Source organism: Triticum aestivum, chromosome 2D, assembly GCF_018294505.1.
Source record: "Triticum aestivum cultivar Chinese Spring chromosome 2D, IWGSC CS RefSeq v2.1, whole genome shotgun sequence".
Classification (NCBI taxonomy): domain Eukaryota; kingdom Viridiplantae; phylum Streptophyta; class Magnoliopsida; order Poales; family Poaceae; genus Triticum; species Triticum aestivum.
Genome location: NC_057799.1, coordinates 398,920,464 through 398,940,753, shown reverse-complemented (window position 1 = coordinate 398,940,753; position 20,290 = coordinate 398,920,464). Strand labels below are relative to the sequence as shown.

General features: G+C 44.5%; 3 protein-coding genes across 7 annotated transcripts; 2 read left to right on the top strand and 1 right to left on the bottom strand.

Moving 5' to 3' along the window:
- Positions 1-1,866: 1,866 nt before the first annotated feature.
- LOC123053397 (putative 12-oxophytodienoate reductase 11) lies at positions 1,867-4,710 on the top strand. The gene is made up of 5 exons (XM_044476870.1): positions 1,867-2,110; positions 2,926-3,066; positions 3,191-3,321; positions 3,588-3,764; positions 4,028-4,710. The coding sequence occupies exons 1-5, from the start codon at positions 2,040-2,042 to the stop codon at positions 4,618-4,620; spliced, it is 1,113 nt and encodes a 370-aa protein (XP_044332805.1). The 5' UTR covers positions 1,867-2,039; the 3' UTR covers positions 4,621-4,710.
- Positions 4,711-8,773: 4,063 nt separating this feature from the next.
- LOC123053398 (MADS-box transcription factor 26) lies at positions 8,774-11,807 on the top strand. 5 transcript variants are annotated; one of them, XR_006425565.1, is made up of 8 exons: positions 8,783-9,903; positions 9,999-10,080; positions 10,342-10,403; positions 10,794-10,896; positions 10,981-11,022; positions 11,135-11,176; positions 11,425-11,657; positions 11,742-11,807. XR_006425565.1 is itself a non-coding variant. In XM_044476873.1 (7 exons), exons 2-7 carry the CDS (start codon positions 9,722-9,724, stop codon positions 11,518-11,520), a joined length of 693 nt encoding a protein of 230 aa, XP_044332808.1. In that variant the 5' UTR covers positions 8,774-9,116; positions 9,596-9,721; the 3' UTR covers positions 11,521-11,807. The 5 variants fall into 5 exon arrangements, 3 of the variants coding, with proteins under 3 accessions (XP_044332808.1, XP_044332807.1, XP_044332809.1); XR_006425564.1 differs by having other exon boundaries at positions 11,726-11,807; XM_044476873.1 differs by having other exon boundaries at positions 8,774-9,116; positions 9,596-9,903; positions 10,794-11,022; positions 11,425-11,807.
- A 281-nt stretch (positions 11,808-12,088) lies between these two features.
- Positions 12,089-14,065, bottom strand: LOC123053399 (GTP-binding protein YPTM1). Its single transcript, XM_044476875.1, has 8 exons — positions 13,870-14,065; positions 13,670-13,742; positions 13,492-13,539; positions 13,334-13,381; positions 13,035-13,106; positions 12,788-12,943; positions 12,511-12,614; positions 12,089-12,414 (listed from the first exon to the last, which is right to left on the bottom strand). The coding sequence occupies exons 1-8, from the start codon at positions 13,881-13,883 to the stop codon at positions 12,309-12,311; spliced, it is 621 nt and encodes a 206-aa protein (XP_044332810.1). The 5' UTR covers positions 13,884-14,065; the 3' UTR covers positions 12,089-12,308.
- Positions 14,066-20,290: the final 6,225 nt, after the last annotated feature.

Sequence of the window (20,290 nt, the reverse complement as noted above, 5' to 3'; positions counted from 1 at the left end):
GGTAGGTGGACCCTCCCGGTGGACCCCCGGAACCCCTTCGGTGCTCCCGGTACAATACCGGCAAACCCCCGAATACTTCCGATGACCGTATGATGACTTCCCATATATAAATCTTCACCTCCGGACCATTCCGGAACTCCTCGTGACGTCTGGGATCTCATCCGGGACTCCGAACAACATTCGGTAACCACATACTATTTCCCATAACAACTCTAGCCTCACCGAACCTTAAGTGTGTAGACCCTACGGGTTCGGGGACCATGTAGACATGACCGAGACATCTCTCCGCCCAATAACCAACAGCGGGATCTAGATACCCATGTTGGCTCCCACATGTTCCATGATGATCTCATCGGATGAACCACGATGTCGGGGATTCAATCAATCCCGTACACAAATCCCTTTGTCTACCGGTATGATACTTGCCCGAGACTCGATCGTCGGTATCCCTATAACTTGTTCAATCTCGTTACCGGCAAATCTCTTTACTCGTTCCGTAACACATCATCCCGTGATCAACTCCTTGGTCACATTGAGCTCATTATGATGATGTCTTACCGAGTGGGCCCAGAGATACCTCTCCGTCACACGGAGTGACAAATCCCAGTCTCGATTCGTGCCAACTCAACAGACACTTTTGGAGATACCCGTAGTGTGCCTTTATAGCCACTCAGTTACGTTGTGACGTTTGGCACACCCAAAGCATTCCTACGGTATCCGGGAGTTGCACAATCTCATGGTCTAAGGAAATGATACTTGACATTAGAAAAGCTTTAGCAGACGAACTACACGATCTTGTGCTATGCTTAGGATTGGGTCTTGTCCATCACATCATTCTCCTAATGATGTGATCCCGTTATCAACGACATCCAATGTCCACGGTCAGGAAACCGTAACCATCTATTGATCAACGATCTAGTCAACTAGAGGCTCACTAGGGACATATTGTGGTCTATGTATTCACACATGTATTACGATTTCTGGATAACACAATTATAACATGAACAATAGACAATTACCATGAACAAGGAAATATAATAATAACCATTTTATTATTGCCTCTAGGGCATATTTACAACAATTTGAAGATCCTACACCAGAGTATATTCCGTTTTTTGTTAACCCGTAACAGAATAGGTATAGGAAAGTGTACTTTTGTGAATCGTATTGTTCTCGCTTCTCTTATTGTACTATATCAGGCTGTTCATGTTCAAATTCTTCAGTGTTTTGTTCACAAGAAAGGTATTTTTGTAAATCATTTTGTCAAATTGGCATGGATAAGATACATATACATCAATTTTTCATTTGTTCTGTGAGATAATTCCTTTTTCTTTTGGATAGCTTTTGGGAATTTTTAAGATAGATTTTTCCGTGAGGACCTGATACTCAAAGGACCTTAAAAACTAACAATCACATTTCAATGTGTTTCTTCTCTCAGACGTGCATAGGTTTTGTCTCACTATATTAAAAGAATGGTGAAAAGATGAGAAATAGTATAAACTGGGGGAAAAGGATCGTGCTTTCAAACTTGGTCATGTTTCACATTAATCCTTGTGCTTGTATTTCTTATCATATTTCTAAACCATATCAACAATTATTGGGTCGAGAATACCGTCATATATAAACTTCTACTTCTCCTGGATGATTTTGTAAAGATGAGATATTGAAAATAGCACGCATCACATTATTTTAAAACTACAAATATTCTATAATATAATATGCATTAGTCTAGACGTGCATTGCATGTGCAAACTTACTAGTACTTCTAAAAAAAGCTGAATGGTACTCACCCCTCTCAAAAAAAGCTAAATGGTCCTCCGCTGGATCTGGATGACTGTAGCAGTGACCTCGAAGAAGTGTGTAGTAGTTTTTTTTCCCTTAACTCGAAGAAGTGTGTGGCCAGCTCTTCCTCTACTGTGATCTTGCAAGCAAAACGTGCGTCCACAATCGTGGCAGGTTCATTGAACCAAGTTTTTTGAAAAGTCTTCTTTCCCCACAGTAGAGAGCAGTACGCCGGGGCAAGGAGCAGACGAAGGAAGATGAGCAACACTGCCAGCAGCGCCGCCCTCCTCACCCCCTACAAGATGGGAAGGTTCGATCTTTCCCACAGGTCCGTCTCTTCTTCTTCCGAGCCCACTCTCTCTTTCCTTGGTACGGAAAACCCCAACCAGCCGCCGATTTTTGTTAGTAACCGCCCAAGAATCGAATCGATTCTTTTAGGTCTTATATTTGGGGCGATTCCTGCAGCAGGGAAAACCAATTCGGGTGCTAAAGCTTCCAACCGCACTAGTTTTTTCAGTAAGGAGGGGTTTTCTAATCCCGGACATGACTCGCGGAGGATCTTTATTGTCATGTGGATGTTATGCACTCCTGCTTTTTATCAGAGGCTGTTCTTGTCTGGATACTGCTGCCCTCCTGTTGTTCGTATCTTGTTTTACCATCAAGAACCGAATTTAGCCCGGTGTTTTAACCCCCCATGATAATCGAGGAAGGAAGCATCATAACCAGGTCCTATGCTGAAATCTTTTATTAGGGTTGTTGCAAACTGCAAACAACGAAAATTAGCATGCATTTTGTATCTATTTACAAGAGAAGTGTCGATCCGAGATTTTGATGTTTCTGAATGAACATGTGGGAAGATATTTGTTAACCCAAATCACCTGTCATTACTGAACAATTATTCCATCAATAGACCTGAACTTTTAGGAGTTATTTAATACCAATGAGTACGCACCATTTAGTAAGTGTGGTCAACAATCAATTTTTCGTCTGATGAATTTCTGTGGGATATGGGAAGGAGTGTGCCCCTGAAATTTCTTCGACTGTGCCTATGGATTTGTCCCTGAAAAAGGAGTCAAACGAATTCTGCCACTCATCTTTACCTGATGATCCACTTGCCTGAGGTCTTTCCTTTTTTCTGTTTAGGGTAGTTCTCGCACCACTGACAAGGGAGCGATCCTTCGGAAATGTTCCTCAGCCTCATGCCATACTGTATTATCAACAGAGAACAACCAAAGGAGGCCTTTTGATTGCTGAGGCCACTGGAGTTTCAGACACTGCTCAAGGGTGTGTACAACATATCGTTAGGCTGTGGCTTTTGATATCTTAGTAGTCATAGTTTCAGTTTCCTCTTTGCAGTTGTATTACCTTTAAAGGTGATATGTTTCTTGTTACACTGTATGAATGCTAGGTACAAAGACACTCCTGGCATTTGGACAAAGGAGCAAGTAGAAGCATGGAAACCGATCGTGAATGGGGTTCATGCAGAAGGAGGAATATTTTTCTGTCAGATTTGGCATGTAGGAAGAGTCTCCAATCACAGTAAGTTTACTAACTCTAATATAAGGTTGTCTGAATTGTCATCAAACCAAATGTAAGCACAATTATGTCGCAAGCAATAATACCTCAAATGGATTTTAGATTTTTGGTTCAATTTTTTTATGAACATTCTGTACGATTATTCACCATTTTATGGCACCATGAGTTACCTCATGTTTTTTTATTAATAAAAATACATTAGGAACCCCATAGTCATCCTTGTAGCCCTGCTTGTATTTCACTTACACATGTTCGTTATCTCTATGCAGCTTTTCAGCCTAATGGGCAGGCTCCAATTTCGAGCACTGATAAGCCACTCAAACCTGTAGTTAGAGCCAACGGCATAGATGTACCTACAATCTCAACTCCTAGGCGGCTACAGACTAATGAGATTCCTTTGGTAATCAACGATTTTAGGGCTGCTGCTAGAAATGCAATTGAAGCCGGTAAGAACCTTTTGGTTGGTAATGAACCCCCTTTAGTAATCTTTATCTCTCACATTTGTGCTCCAAATGTTATGCTGAAATTATATATCATACAAAGTGCAGACTTCTCATTCAACCAAATTAGTATCAGGAGAAAATTAGCATACACTTGTTCTCGTTAATGTTCTGCCTAGTGCATAACAGACACCTACTGAATTCTTCGACATCGCCCTGACTGTTGAAGAAGAGGGATCTCTAACCTCAATGCCTTGTATGGTGTGTAGGATTTGATGGTGTTGAAATCCATGGAGCTCATGGTTATTTGATTGATCAGTTCTTAAAGGACCAAGTCAATGATCGCACTGACAAATATGGTGGGAGCTTAGAGAATCGCTGCCGCTTTGCATTGGAAGTAGTTCAAGCTGTAGTCGATGAAGTTGGAGCTGATAAGGTTGGGATAAGGCTCTCTCCGTTTGCGAACTATTCAGAGGCATCCGACTCAAACCCAGAAGCTCTAGGCCTATACATGGCACATGCACTAAACAAATTTGGAATTCTCTATTGTCACATGGTGGAACCACGGATGGTGAATATTGGTGAAAAGTTTGAAACTCCCCATAGTCTTCGCCCCATAAGGGATGCTTTTAAGGGAACATTTATTGTAGCTGGGGGATACGACAGGGATGATGGAAATAAAGCAATCGCCGACGGCTATGCTGATTTGGTAGCATATGGGCGCTTGTTTTTATCCAATCCTGACTTGCCTCGGAGGTTTGAAATAGGTGCTCCTCTCAACAAGTACATAAGAGATACTTTCTACCTCTCTGATCCAGTTATTGGTTACACTGACTACCCATTTCTGCCGTCCGATGTCTAGATGGGCCTTTCAGGAATGAATCCCCACCCCATCAGATCGTCTACCTCATGTATCAGTACTATGTTAAAGGAATAAGGTCATTGATTTCAATGCTCATGTGTATTGGCGCGGTATGGATAAAATATGTAATCATCATTGCAATTTAAGAAGTGCAAACTGAAAAGTAAATTAAGAAGTCTGGTTTCTTGCCAATCCCACACACTCAATACTTAAATTGGTGCAACAGAAATTCCTGATTATGCAGGAAACTGGAAAAAAATGCTATTAGGTTACCTTGTGAATCCAGCATAATCATTAGAACTTTGGTTTTGGCATGTTTCCATTAAAAACACGCCATCTCTTGTAAATAATTTGGTTTCTCTTGTCTCTTAATGAAAAGGCAGCGTCCTGCCGGTTGCTTGCAAAAAAAAATCAGCAGAACTATGATTTTTTGCACCTAGCCCAATACATTCAATAGCTAAATTGGTGCAACAGAAAACTTCAGTTGTTGTTTAACTTAGAACTTATCAAGGTTTTCATGATTTAAACCCTTTAAGTGGTTAGATCTAAATTTCACTGTTCAGTTAAATGTAGATCTTCAGTTTCTGTTCTAATCTGACAAAGTTGAACCTTGGTCTCCTTCAAATTCTTTAAGTGAAAAAAGAGAAGAGGATCTACTACACTCTCAAGCTTATCGTAAAAGTAATTGTGCAATTATGTTTTGGAATGATTATCCCTGATATTACCTGACATTGTCTCGAGTAAATATCAGGCTCACAGATTAGGGAATCTTATTCTGAGCTTTAATTGTTGATATCGCCACCTACAGAATAGTGAAAAGCAGCATTATTAGTACGTATATAAAAATGAAAGCTATGTAATGGCCAATACTTGTGGTTCCTTTGGCATCACAGACATGTTAGAAATCTTCCTTTGGAACTTTATCGCCTGTGTTGATTTTTTAATGTAGTTTTAATAGAATTATAGCTGTCACATTCATTTTGTGGATGATGTATCATGTTCAAGGAAGAGCTTTCAATACCATTCTGTATCAAAAGTGAGGTTCAGATGCACTACAGCACACAATCTTATTGGTTGTTTGTTTATTCGTGAACAAATCTTAGTTATTCTCTTCAGAGGCCTGTTATTTAGTGCAAATTTATGGTTTTGTTAGTGAAGACTAATATTAGGTGAGATTGCTAGATAAGCACGAATTTCGGCTATGCCTTTTACGGTTTTCTTTCATGTAAAGAAATTTCTTAAGATCAGGCAATTAAGATTTCTCTTCTCTCTCACAAAGTAAAGAATGCAAGTAATGTTATTATTTGAAAGATTAAAAAATATCTAGCTTGAAGATTCTGCCAGTTTTTGCTAAATCAAATTGTTTTCTCAACTGATATAGGGAGGCAACTGCAATATTTGAAAATCCTATCAAACTAGTGATAGGAGTTCCAGAATGAACTTTCTGTGACAGAGAGCTGAAAACTTAGCAACTGTTTGCTTTCTTTTAATCTAAATATGCAGCAATCATGGTACAAGTGAACAGGCATGCCTAAAAAATACATCTTCATTGAGAAGTAATAGAATATGAACTTGTAAAGGTCGATATTGTGCAAAGTTACAGCATTCCAGCAAGATACAACAAAGGAACATCACTGGACTTATGTTGAAATTTAACTATTGTTGCATCATGTGATGAGCCTGGTGGCACCTTTCTTTTTCAACACTTCAATTGAAAGGAAGCGGCTAGTTGACACTCTTTCCTACCTGATATCTATCAACATAGCCACATCGGTTTGTGCCTCTTCAGTGGATGGTATAGCCTAAAGAACATTTGCTAGACTCGAAAAAAGCGACAAACAAAAAATCATCAGCTTTGCATTTGTTCCTTTGTCGGGGAGTAATTATTCTCTATGCTTCTTTTAATTTTTATATGTTGTTACATTTTAATTATATCTGGTCTACATCTATGGCATTACCTAATGAATTACTTCCTCCGTTCGGAATTACTTGTCTCGGAAATGGATCTATCTAGAACTAAAATACATCTAGATACATCCATTTCTACGACAAGTAATTCCGAACGGAGGGAGTAGTTTGGATAATGGCAGAGTCACCCTTCTACCTTGTATATTATCTGCTTATCGATTTGAGTATTCTATGAAATTCCATGTCGTAAAAAAAATCATAACGTGTAGGATTCATGTACTTGGTTCACCGCTGTTTCTTCATCCCTCATATGTAAGTGATGCATGAAACCTATCTATTTCCGAAAATGCTGTGTCTCATACTGTTACAACTTGTCTTAACAGTACTCAAAGGGGCACCTTCCTTGCTAAGCAAAACATGTTTTCATAAGATGTACCTATTTTGGCCAGGGAATCCTGATACTTAACATTCACAATATCAAATAAAAACAAAAAGTAATAGATCCAATCAACACAGAAGTTGATGATAAAGGAAGATACTTCATTTTGGAGAACCGATTCGGGTTCAGTTGGCTAATGGCATCACACCGAGCCCACCCACATTCGACTCTCACCTCCGTGGATGCTCATATTTTGAAATGCTCAAAAATGCATTTTTAGGTTCTTAACTAAAGTTCTTGATTTCATTGGACTTCCCGAGATTTGATGAATGATAGAGATAGCAATATACTGCACTGTTGTGCCTAATGTGACTGACCACCTTGACTTTGACAATACTTGAGGACAACTGGTCTGGAATCTGGATCTAAAGCCATTTTAAAGTGTTCATGAAAGGGGTGGTCCTGGTGAACTGCCATCATGATTGTTTCATATGAGCTAGCCATCATAACTTTGGTCAATTAAGATTTCGCTCCAGTTGTGCATGTATAAATATGTTATTTGTTCCTACTGCAAGTTTCTTGCTTTATTCTTCTCGTATTTGCTACTTCTGGAGTGGCAGACATGTCATGTCTGGATCTACTAAGTGCACTAAGCAACCTCTTCTCAACTGAACATAATGGTACGAGAACCAGCTAACTGTGATTAGAGAAGTCATCCCGCCCCCGCGTCGCTCCAACAGGGGCGACACGGGCGGCTAACCCTAGCCGCCGCCGGCAGCCTCCCCTCCCCTTCCTCTCCTCCTCGTCGCCACCAGAGGAGCCCCCGATGCGTCGTGCGGCTGCCAAGGAAGGTGGCGGCGGGGCCTTCGTCATCCCTTCGCGGAGATCCGGATCCACGGGGCGGCGGCCCCTGCTGGTTTGGCGCCGTCGTTCGCGCCCTGGACGGTGTGCGCAGGGACTCTGCCCGGCGTCCTCGATCGCTCGGGTGGTGGGGAGTCGGCGCTTGGCGGCGGTAGTTTGGGGGCCTTCGTCCTCGCCAGATCTGGAGGCCTGTTGCTCCCTCGTTCCCGCTCCTTCCCCTTTGCGCTTGAGGCTGGTGGATGCTGCTGGTTCCGGTGCTTCTGGGGATGGTGGTGCAGATTGGGACCGGGGGAAACCCTAGGCCGGCTAGTTCGGCTCGACAGCGGCGTCGGCTTTGGGCGACGCATCCTTCCTGAAGGCGGTGTCGTGGTCCTTATTCTTGCCACCTCCGGTCCTCTCCCGGGTGAAAACCCAAAATCCGGCCTGGATTGGGCAGCGGTGGCGCCATGGGCGTCATCTCCTCCTTGGAGGCGTTGCCTGGGGAGCTAGGACTCGGGTGTGGGCTCATGAAGGTGGGGGCTTTGGCCGCCGGCTGGTTCTCTGCAGCTGCTCGCGGCGGCTTCATGTTGTGCAGAGTGCCCCTTGTATCTTTAGGGCGTTTCTTGTTTTTGGTGTTCGCGTCGGAGGAGCGGCGTGGCATCTAGCACGTTGACAACGGCGATTCTCAGCGGCATGGAGCAGTGGGGGTTTCGCCGGTGGGCGTGTGATGATGGACGAGCGCAGGATGGTGGCGCTGTCTGGCGTCGTGGCGGCGTCGATGGCAGAGAGACCTGGCACGGTTCATGCAACAGTACAGCTCTGAAGATGGATTGATGGTACGTGGCTGCGGCGGCCTCATACCCGGCAGGGGTCCTGGTTGAAGAGCACGCCGGACTGGTGGGTGCCCATACCCGGCAGGCGTCCTGGTTGGGACCTCAGGTCTTAGATGTTAGGTCCGACTGTGAGGTCTGTTTGGTATTAGGCCCAGACTATCAGCGCCCCTTCATCAGTTAGATAGGAGTAGCGACAGAGGTTGCGAAGATGGTGGCTTTGGTCTTACTGTTGTACGACTTTGTAAGGTCTTGTGTTAATAATTAATAAATTGGCCGTACGCATCGTCCAGATGCAGAGGCCGGGGGTCTTCCTCCTTTTCGAAAAAAAAAGATTATCAGCAGGTACTTCTTTTAATTGGACATTATTTTCAATTGTTCCAAGTAAACTAGCAGATAGGATGGAGTACCAGACTCTTTTGGTTGGTGTTGGAATTCTATAAAAGACAGAGTCATGAAAACCAAGTGAACAAAACAAAATAGGTTGCATGACACTTAACAGTAACATGTAGTGTTGGCTTCACACTTCGAATTGTACGGTACGCATTTCTTTTAAAACTCTTCAGAGGATTGTAGAATATATCGTGTGTCATTCCTATTTTTATCATTCTTTAGTCAGATGGCGGCATCGTGAATATGAGCGTACAAGAAAGGAAATTGTAGAATACTAGAGTTTAAAATGTTATTCTGACCTTTCAAACTAGAACAAAGCCTTAACAGTGTAAAGTGTAAATGCCTTTACATCAGACATATTCCTCACTAAATATTCATTGTAATCATGGGCCACTTGATTATCTAGCATGGGGCAGTACAAGCAACATGGATTTTATATATTACAAGGAATTCAATACACTTTGAACAAGCTGTAACATATGCCCTTGTACAAGGTAGCTATTTAGGCTACTTTGTGAATTGCAACAGCGATGTGTTGTTTGACTCTTCCACAACCTGCAAGGACTGGCCTACCAATTATTCTTTGTCCTCAGGAGCCACAATAAAATGCTCACATCCATGACAGGTCTAAATCACCATTTGCCTCAAGTGCGAGAGGAGGATCCAGAGTCCAGTTGCAACAACCTCAGAAGCTAGTCCAAACTAGTGGGAGGTTGTGTGCACAAACCAGAAGGTAGACTGAAGAATAGTAATGGCTCGTGGTAAGGTTCAGATGAGAAGGATAGAAAACCCAGTGCACAGGCAGGTCACCTTCTGCAAGCGGCGAATGGGCCTTCTGAAGAAGGCAAAGGAGTTGTCCGTTTTATGTGATGCTGATATCGGTGTCATGGTGTTTTCTCCTCATGGAAAGGTTTATGAGCTAGCTACCAACGGGTATGCATCTCTCTCTTGTTAAGTGATTTAAAGCCAACTCCAGAAAATATATATGTTTTAATTTGTTCATATGTTTTATGTCTGAGATGTATTAGGAACATGCAAGGCTTAATTGAGAGGTACAAGGGTAGCAACACAGAAGCACATGGTGAAAGTAGCGAGCAGAACAAACCCGAGGTCAGGAGAAGAAATCACATGGTTTATCTCATAATGACAATTGACAAATAGCACTGCAAAGCTATGCATTCGAAATACATTATTTGTATTAAATACTGCATGTTCATTTAGTAAGAGACCTTTGGTTTGGCGCACTGCCCCCGATTTGTTCATCAGCGCGCATGAATCTTGAGTTACATTATCTTCGACATAATTACTAATATGCAAAGTTACTTCTACATCTAGTTCTATTGAGGTGCTGGCATTCTTCTCTCATTGCAGGTAATACAGCAAGAGGTACTACTCTTAAGGCAAGAAATTGACTTGCTTCAAAAGGGCTTAAGGTAATCAGCTGTGTTATATTTATATGTAAACGGTGAAGCAATTTCATGTCTTCTGTCTTAGCAACTGGCATAACTTCGTTAACTTATGCTTCAATGACGACATACCTACCCTTTGTGCTATGCTGATTCGAAAGAGTCCATTAAAAAGGACAATCATCTTTCGTGATACACCAACCGTTTACTATTGGCATCAAATTGTTAGTTTTTTAGGAGGTGTTATAAAATATAATAAAATGAGAAGCAGCAGCACGTGGTTTAGTAATACAGGCTGATGGTCCATATTAAATTGGCAAGATTCCATTAGAAAGATTCCAAATACTATGGAGGTGCAAGATAGAAGTATAGTATTGGGCACAAGACTGATTGATAGAAGTAAGCACATCCATGCAGGTACATGTATGGAGAGAATGATATAAACCACATGAATCTCAATGAGCTGCAAGCCCTGGAGAGTAACCTTGAAATTTGGGTACACAATATCCGCTATACAAAAGTAAGCTATATCTCCTACTCCGCGCAAACCAAAATCTTTTCAGAAATGATTATTTTTAATATACTGCCCCTTTCTGCTGAGCAGATGCAGATCATATCTAGGGAGATTGAGATGCTCAAGACCAAGGTTGGCTCCACACGAAATTTTATTCCTCTAAAAAGATTTTTTGAACTTACTTGTAGAAAGATGAGCACAGCAATTCCCTTCACCAGTGTCTTTTTGTGCTTATTTTTTGCAGGAAGGCATACTGAAGGCTGCCAATGATATACTTCAAGAAAGGGTACTATACTCTATACCCAAATCCATTTCAAAGAAACTGCACTATTTGAGATGATACCTTTTGATTTTATAGCGTTCAGATCAGTTTTAACATTCAGAATCGACCAGATCACGGTAAAAAAACGGGAATCGACCATAGGAGTAGTAGAAAACCTTATTGCCAGTCTTTTATATTTTATAACAATGGGCCTACATATTTCCGGATAATTGACCAACATTATTTTTAATATCTTGATCTTGTTTCTGCAGATAATTGAGCAGAGCGGGATTCTGGACACCGGCAGCAACATGATGATGCCACAATTTCCCTTCCAGCGAACCATGGAGGGTGGATACTACTTCTAGCCTAAACAACCAACCTATCAAGCTATCTCGCCAGTTCGGGTTTGAGTTCAACAAGGCTACCCTTTATGGAACTCACATAACCTTATGTGTGCCACTTCATGTTGTAAAAAGGAGAAAGAAGATCAGCATCTGTCGATGTACATGCTTTTTCATATGTAGACTCATCCTCTTTCAGATTGTCATATGTAGACTCATCCTCTTTCAGATTGGACTGTTCGCAGATTGCATGATGTTACCGCAGTTCACCCTCCAGCTAACCATCGAGAGGAGTACTCGTGTAGCCCGAATGACCGACCTATCCAAGTTATCTCCTAGTTCCGATTTGAGTTCGACAAGGCGACCTTGCAAGGACGTCTCATAGCCTTGTGTGATTTGTCTCCTAGTTCCACTTCATGATGTAAAAAAAGTACAAACAAAATCTGCATCTGCATCTGTTTCTGTATATGTATCTGTACAAGTTTTTGCATATGTAAATTCACTGTCTTTCAGATTGTCCAGTTAGCAGATTGCAATATGGCTGACATGTTCTAACTCTGGTTGCTGTGCTGATTAGAGAACCATCGAAATCACAGAGTTTCCTGACATGATTTCGACATATGTTGCTCCACTGAAAGATCGATACGAACATGCGAACTCGCTTACTGATACAGTTTGCAGCTAGCTAAAAAAGTGTTCCAAAAGGCAAGGAAGAAAGAGGTTCACATTTGGCAGATGCCATTTTCATCCTGATTCCTGGAAGGTAGCTGTGCCGCTGGGATGCTTTACCCTCCCTCGAGTCCGATCTTGAGTCATGTTGAACAGCAGCTGCTCTTCTGCTTGTGCTGCTGCTTCTGAATTGGCTGGCCTTTCATCTGGACCAGATTGGATGCCTTCCTCTCCAGGCCTCCAGCTTTGCTGTGGATCAGACACACAAGTTTCATCAGCATAAGCATTCCAAAAACAAAAACAAAAACTGAACATAATAATGTGAAAGCTCATTTGCTCTTCTACCTCTTCTTGATTGCTGCAGACATTGCCAGAAAGGCCTCTTCGACATTGATGGACTCTTTAGCACTTGTTTCTAGGAAAGGAATACCCATCTCATCAGCATATGCCTGCACTGATTTGCATTGCCCATTTAGCTCAACAAAACAATATCAACATCAGCATACGAGGAATTGATTCATTTTCCACAGGAACACGACGAATTCCCGTGCTACAAGTATACAGACAGAGCCTAGTTTATGAGTCAGTATCCCAAATGCAAAAGGGTAGTCGGAACTGTGACCTGTGCTACGGCAGTATCGACGACCCTGCTCTCAGCCAGATCACACTTGTTACCGACAAGTAGCTTGCGCACACTGTCGTTAGCGTACTTGTCGATCTCGCTCAGCCATTGCTTGACATTGTTGAAGCTCTCCATGTCCGTGATGTCATAGACAATCTGGATACAGCGAAACCAAAAGTTTGCTGAACTGTGGTGGGTAAAAGTTGCAGTTTTTGTTGTTGTTTACAGTTGGGCAGATGAGACTTACGATGATCCCGTGAGCTCCTCGGTAGTAGCTGCTTGTGATGGTTCTGAACCGCTCCTGCCCTGCTGTGTCCCACTGTTGTAAATGCAAGAGGTACTGATATCAGATGAGATTGCGAGCATTACAGTTTCTGCTTTGTGCAATTGTTTCCACCGGCAGTAGAATGCAGCTTGTATGTTTGTGATGCAGGAATTTCATGGTAATCAGTTCATTTCCAATACACAAAAGTTTGCCTCCTTACGTGATAGCAAACTTTGAAGAAGAGGCAAACTTGTGAAGAAGAGTAGGGATTAATCACTTACAATCTGCAATTTGATGGTCTTCCCATCCATCTCGAGAGTGCGGATTTTCTGTACACGTGCATCAATCAATGGATCAGAGAAGAAGCAGACGTAGGATGGAAACAACTAGCGAGAGAATCATCAAGAACACAGCTGCAATGCGAGGAGAAGCCACTCACAAAGTCAACGCCGATGGTGCTAATGTAGCTGTCCACATACGAATCGTCCTGGAGGAAGAAGAAAAATCACAAGAAAATCAGGACCATGCCATTATGTGTGATCTTGAGAAGGATGATGACGCCATTGGTCAGTCCATCCACCCACATTGCCAAGGAGCAGTAGTAGTAAGAAACTCACGGAGAAACGGAGGAGGAAGCAGGACTTGCCGACCGAGGAGTCGCCGATCAAGAGGAGCTTGAACAGGTAGTCGCTGCACCCAGGTCAGGACAAGAGCAGCATTTTGCAGCGCGTCAGAGCAGAACAGCCAGGCAATTAACGGGAGATGTACATACACGGAAACAAAACCAGGCGCGAAAATAGAGACGGGAGGAACTCACAACTCGTTGCCCATGCTTCCTCCTCCTCCCCAAAGGAAGAAGACGACGAACGGAGCAGGAAATCAGAGACGGAGAGATTTGGCCTGTGGGCTAGAGGTGGAGAAGGGAGAGGCTTCTCGAGGGCAGAAAAAGGTTATAACTCTAGAGTGCACTCGTGCAAACTGATCTCCCAGTGCACTTATTTTTTGTTTTTCCATCATCGATCCCCACGCACGCAGGCAGGATCATGACGTGGAACTGCTCCCCTCCCCTCCCTGCACATGACCCTGATTGAGTTGACTCCCCCCTTTCTTTAGGATTCATGATGATGATGACAAAAGCATCCATCACGGGCGCGTCGCGTGCCTTTGTTGGTGCTCAGACCTGTTCCGCAACTCCGCCGGCGAGTCCGGTCCGAGGTTGCGGAGCGAGAGCGAGCGTCGTAGACGAAGTAATCGAAGTATGCGAAAGTAAAAGTGACACAGGGAGATGGAGGAGACCAGCTTTATTAATCAATGATCAGGTGTTACAATGATGGCTCCTCGTTGCTTTATATAGGGGTAGGTGGTCAAGGGATAAGTACCCACTTAACAAAAGAGGGGAAACGGGAGGGGCCGGCCCGTGCGTTTTGCACGCGGCCGCCGCCACCCCTCCGGGTGACCCGGTTTCCCAACACTCCCCCTTGGGTAATTATCCGTATATCCATGCCTCAAAACTCCGAAAAACCCAGTGGGAAAAAATGTGGAGAAAGAGCACACAGTATACGTTGTTGTATTGCACGAATTGCCTCGTCAAAAACCTCGTGTGAGAAACATTAGGAAAACTCACTCAAGGGAAAAAGAGTACAATCCACTCAACCATCAAGTTGAGTACTCGATCATCCGGATTGAGATTTTAGCGACGAGTTTGTGAAGTTTCTCCCCTGAACCTTGCATCTCTCTAAGTCTCATCATACCGATTCCACGCACACACCTCTCTAAGGTTGATGCCGGTAATGATTTAGTGAACATATCAGCAAGATTGTCACAGGACTTAGTATGCAAAACTCTCACCTCGTTCAACTGTTGCAGCTCATGCGCATAGAAGAACTTGAGACTAATATGCTTTGTGAGGTTACTCTTCACATAACCCATCTGGACATGTGCAACACAAGCAGCATTATCTTCATAGATAATGGTAGGGGTTTGTACGGTGTTCAGCCCACATGTCTGCTGAATGTGGCCGATCATCCGCCGAAGCGATACACACTCTTTTGACGCTTCGAATAGTGCCATGATTTCCGAGTGGTTCGTGGAAGTCGACACAAGTGTTTGCTTGGACGATTTCCAGGAAAACGCAGTTCCACCACAAAGGAAAACATATCCAGTCTGCGATTTGCAATCATGCGGGTCCGACAGGTACCCAGCATCGGCATAGCCTATAATAGATAGGTCTTGATTCCTCTTATAAAATAGACCAAGATCTTTGGTCCCTTGCAGGTAACGGAAGACGTCCTTGACACCTTTCCAATGTCTTTTGGTAGGTTCAGAACTGTACCGAGCAAGCAAACTGACGGCGAACGCAATGTCTGGCCGTGTACAATTTGCGAGGTACATGAGTGCTCCAACTGCACTCAGGTAAGGAACCTCTGGTCCCAGAGTTTCCTCCCCCTCTTCCTTTGGCCTGAACGGGTCCTTGTCTGGCTGTAAAGATCTTCCGACCATCGGGGTCTTAGAAGGATATGCCTTATCAAATCCAAATCTTTCCAACACCTTCTGGGTGTAGGCCGACTGGTGCACTAGAATCCCATCAGGGGAATGTTCAAGTTGCAGACCTAGACAGAACTTGGTTTTACCCAAATCCTTCATCTCGAATTCCGACATCAGGTAGGAACTCGCTTCCTCAATATCCTCAGGTGTACCGATTATGTTTAAATTGTCTACGTACACCGAGATTATACAGAATCCATCTTGGGATCGCCGTATAAAAACACATGGGCAATCTTTATTGCTCGTGTAGCCCTTCTCATGAAGGAAATCACTTAAGCGATTGTACCACATTCTACCAGACTGTCTGAGTCCGTACAGTGCCTTTTGAAGTTGAACACTGTATAGACCCCTATTTGCTCTATCATGGTTCGGAACAGGGATACCTTCTGGAACCTTCATGTATATGTTCGAATCCAAGTTACCATATAGGTAAGCAGTGACAACATCCATTAGTTTCATTTTCAAGCCCATGTTTACTGCCATCGAGATCAAGTATCTAAAGGTAACTCCATCCATGACTGGGGAATAAGTCTCCTCAAAATCGACACCTGGTCGTTGAGTGAACCCTTGAGCAACGAGCCTTGCTTTGTACCGTACTACCTTATTATTTTCATCTCTCTTTCGAACAAAAACCCACCTATGGCCAACAGGGCGAATGTGGGGAGGAGTTCGACAAACTGGTCCGAACACCTTCCTTTTGTTGAGAGATAATAATTCGGCAGTAATTGCCTGCTGCCAATCTTTCCAATCCGACCTTTTCTTGCAATCAGCGAGCGTGTTAGGCTCAGGGTCAAGATCTATGATTGAGGCAATTTTTGTAGCAAAGTTGATGTCGACAATCACCGTTGCTCGGTTCAGGGACTCCCCCGTATAAATATAATTTATGGCCATTTCGTCATGGAGCGCATCAGGCGCAAACACTTGCTCTACCAAATTTCCCATTATGGGAGCAAGGTCCTTTAGATTTCCCGCGCCGATGTGTGCGCTCACATCTCCGCTGGGTGTTTCCCCTATGGGAAAGTTTAAGTCCGGAATTTCGTGCACTGAATTTTCCGTACTTGTGCCAGGTCTCGACTGGCTCCCCGTTTCAATTTGGGGTACTTTGGTGACAGGCTGTGATAAATCTCTCTTATCCTTTTTCGTCGGGCGTCCCCGAGTACTTGGGATTTGAGAAGCCGGATTTCTCGTCCTTTTAGGCCTTTGGACGGGAGCGGGCATACCATCATTTTTCTTCGGTATTTCAACCCTTTCCGGTGCATTGCGCGCGTGCACATGCGATTTTGTCACAGTCTTTAAGTCACTAAAGTGGTCGGGCAGTTGATTTGCTAAAGACTGCAAATCTATTATCTTTTGGACTTCTCTCTCAGTCTCAGCAGTGCGCGGGTCATGAGCGTGGATCCCCGTGGCTTGCCACGTGATTTCTCGACTTTTAGCATCAAGGGGTTGATTCTCTCCCCCTAAAGTCGGGAAAAGATCCTCGTCAAAAATGCAATCAGCAAAACGAGCCGTGTGACAGTCTCCTGTCATGGGGTCCAGATACCTGATTATGGACACAGTCTCATAACCAACGTATATCCCCGACTTACGGAGCGGGCCCATCGCCGATCGCTGAGGGGGTGGTATTGGTACATATACCTGGCAACCGAACCTACGAAGGTGGGAAATTTTCGGTGCCGACCCTTGCGCAAGTTGAACAGGAGAGTGGATGTTGTAGGTCGACGGTCGAAAGTTGATGAGATTAGCCGCGTGTAACACCGCGTGGCCCCAACATGTAGTTGGTAAATTACAACCCTGAAGGAGCGGTCGGGCAATGAATTTAATTCTTTTAATCAATGCCTCGGCAAGTCCATTTTGTGTATGAACATGTGGTACCGAGTGCTCAACTTTGATTCCCATTGCCATGCAATAATCATCGAACGCCTTTGAAGTAAATTCTCCGGCGTTGTCCATTCGAATAGACTTTATACGATAATCCAGGAAATTATTCCGCATTTGGATGATCTATGACATCAATTTTGCAAAGGCATGGTTCCTTGTTGACAGCAGGCAAACATTGGACCATTTAGAGGAAGCATCAATGAGCACCATGAAGTACCGAAACGGCCCCGTGAGGGGCTGAATTGGACCGCATATGTCCCCTTGGATACGTTCCAAGAACGCGGGGATTTCATCCCTCACCTTGAGGGGCGATGGCCTAATGACTAACTTCCCCTTAGCGCATGCGGAGCACACGAAATCATCAGGATTCGGGAAGTTCTTCACGTTAACATTATGGCCATGCGAGTTGTTAATTATATTTCTCATCATCCTAAGTCCGGGGTGGCCTAACCTATCGTGCCAGAGGCAGAAGAGTTCAGAGCTTCTAAAGACGGTCTTGAGGGTAGTGTACACGGGCGGTGCTACTATCTTAGTGTAGTATAGCCCTGTGTCAAACGAAGGAAGCCTTTCGATAACATGTTTACCACCTGCATCCCGCTTTGTGATGAGGAGGCATTCCTTGCCGTTTTCATCATCGGTCTCAACATGGAAACCATTAGCGCGGATGTCTCTAAAGCTCAATAGAGTACGAGTCGACTCCGGGTACAACAACGCATCATTAATGAGCAAAGTTGTTCCCATGGGGAGTATAATAGTGGCTCGTCCGGAGCCAACTATGTGAGAACCGCAGCCGGCGATTGTCATAATACTTCCCGGAGATTTTTTAATGGACTCAAAGTACTTAGTTTCTCGTAAAATGGTATGAGTGGTGGCGCTATCGGCAAGGCACGTTTCCTCCATTCGGGCGCCACACGCGTTCTAAAATATGACATCTAATTAATGTAATGAGGAAGAAAATACATTAAAAATAAATGCACACATCTCAGAACATAACATGCTATCATGTATAAATAATGGAATAAATGAATAAGTGTCATCCAATCGCCAAAGTAAAGAATAAGTTTATGCTCTCATAGAGCTTACAACCAAATCGAATTTATTCAATTTTATTGTATCAAAGCACGGAATCGTGATAACCAAAGAGGTATGCTAAGTGGACTCGGTGAAGAAGCCATTCACTTCCGCCGCAATCTCCATACTAGTGAGCTGATCCTCCTCAGAAATTATCTTGGAGGCAGCATCAATGTCTAGTGGCGGCGCCGCCGAGGCGGCCATGTGGTCAACCTCCATGGCGACGTGGGCCTCGGTAGAGACCGCCAAAGCTGCCGCGATGGGCACCACGGGGGTCGCCTCTATAGGCGCAGCAGGGGGAGTAGCAATCATCACGGGTGCCGCCATGGGCGCCGGTGGAGCTCCCTCCTGAACCAAGGCGAGGTGCGTCTCACGCGCCTTCCGAGCCTTATATGCATCAACGACCTCCTGTGGTGCGCGGCACTGGCGGGAGAAATGCTCCACCGAGCCACAACGGAAGCAGTCCTGAGGCCTTTGCCCTCCCTTGCCCGGCTTGTTCTGCTTAGCCGGGGCGGGGGGGTGAGGGCCCTTCTTCTTGCCCTTCCGGCCCCTCTTCTTCTGTTGAGGCTTGCGGACTTTGAGAGCGTTCACCTCCTGGCGAGAACTCCCCCCAAGTGGTTGCGCGACAAAGTTCTTTTTGAGAACCTCGTCTTGCGCCTCCGCCACCTGGAGGACGTCAATCAACTTTCAATACCTCGTGTAGTTCCCCTGGCGGTAGTTCCGTGAGGACTGGACCGCGTCGGGGTGGAAAGTGGATAGGGTTTTCTCAATCTTCTGGGAGTCGGTAATCTCAGTACCACACAACCGAAGAGTCGTACAAATCCGGTGCAGAGCCGAATTGTACTCCCCAACCGTCTTGAAGTCCGCAAACCTCAGACGGATCCACTCTGCCTCTGCACGTGGCTTCACAGTGTACTTCAGCCGTTCAAACCGCTGCTTAAGAGCGGTCCAAAGGCCAGAAGCACTGCGCTCAGCCATATACTCATCTTTCAGAGTAGGTGACAGGTGATGACGGAGAAAGTGCAGAGCCTGCGCATTCTCAGTCTCGAACTTGGGATCAGTGACGGCCAGCTGGGCCCCCTTACCGATCGCCCTCAGGAGGGTTTTGCCCTGGAGAAAGATCTCGCAGTCCGAGGACCATGACAGGTAGTTCAGCCCTGTCTGGGCCAACTCAGGAAACTCCTTGTGGGCAATTCCGGCCATCTGCGATTTATGCAAAAATCATGAGATTACAGCAGGTAATCTTTTGCACAAAGTGATGTTGATAAACTTATTCAATAAAATGACGTTCCACTATTTAAAACATGCTATTATATGACTTACTAAATGATTAAGAGTGCTAAACAATTAATCTACAGCAGTAAAATCATACAATAATATCATGTTACAAAAAATAGCATGTTAAGCGGATCTAGTATGAGAAAACTAGCCCAAAAATTGAATTCCCGAGGTATTTTTAAGCCCAAATACGCATTTTCAGGGAAAAACAGACAGTTCCAGGGGGTTCTACGCGAAATATTGCTGCAGGAATAAAAATCGCGCAAGAACTGAAAACTACAGGGGCTAAACCGCAATTTTTACGCGACAGCCGGCGCCCCTCTTTTTTTTATTGGAGGAATCGCACGGCCGCGGCCCATCCGGCCCAACAGCCAGTGGGCCGGCCCAGGCGCTGCGCTCGGGTTAGGCACGCGCCGCTAGGGGAAACCCTAGCGTCCAGGGGCGGCGGCCTGGGGCCGGCCAGGTCG

Bases quoted from the DNA above. Each gene is read 5' to 3' on its own strand.
- LOC123053397 (XM_044476870.1), top strand. From the start codon at position 2,040: ATGAGCAACACTGCCAGCAGCGCCGCCCTCCTCACCCCCTACAAGATG. The intron at 2,111-2,925 runs GTCCGTCTCTTC...TTTTCTGTTTAG, and splicing joins AGGTTCGATCTTTCCCACAG to GGTAGTTCTCGCACCACTGA. The intron at 3,322-3,587 runs GTAAGTTTACTA...ATCTCTATGCAG, and splicing joins AGGAAGAGTCTCCAATCACA to CTTTTCAGCCTAATGGGCAG.
- LOC123053398 (XM_044476873.1), top strand. From the start codon at position 9,722: ATGGCTCGTGGTAAGGTTCAGATGAGAAGGATAGAAAACCCAGTGCAC. The intron at 9,904-9,998 runs GTATGCATCTCT...GAGATGTATTAG, and splicing joins TATGAGCTAGCTACCAACGG to GAACATGCAAGGCTTAATTG. The intron at 11,177-11,424 runs GTACTATACTCT...TTGTTTCTGCAG, and splicing joins ATGATATACTTCAAGAAAGG to ATAATTGAGCAGAGCGGGAT.
- LOC123053399 (XM_044476875.1), bottom strand. The intron at 13,382-13,491 runs GTGAGTGGCTTC...GCACGTGTACAG, and splicing joins GCACCATCGGCGTTGACTTT to AAAATCCGCACTCTCGAGAT. The intron at 12,615-12,787 runs GTCACAGTTCCG...AAATCAGTGCAG, and splicing joins TCGATACTGCCGTAGCACAG to GCATATGCTGATGAGATGGG.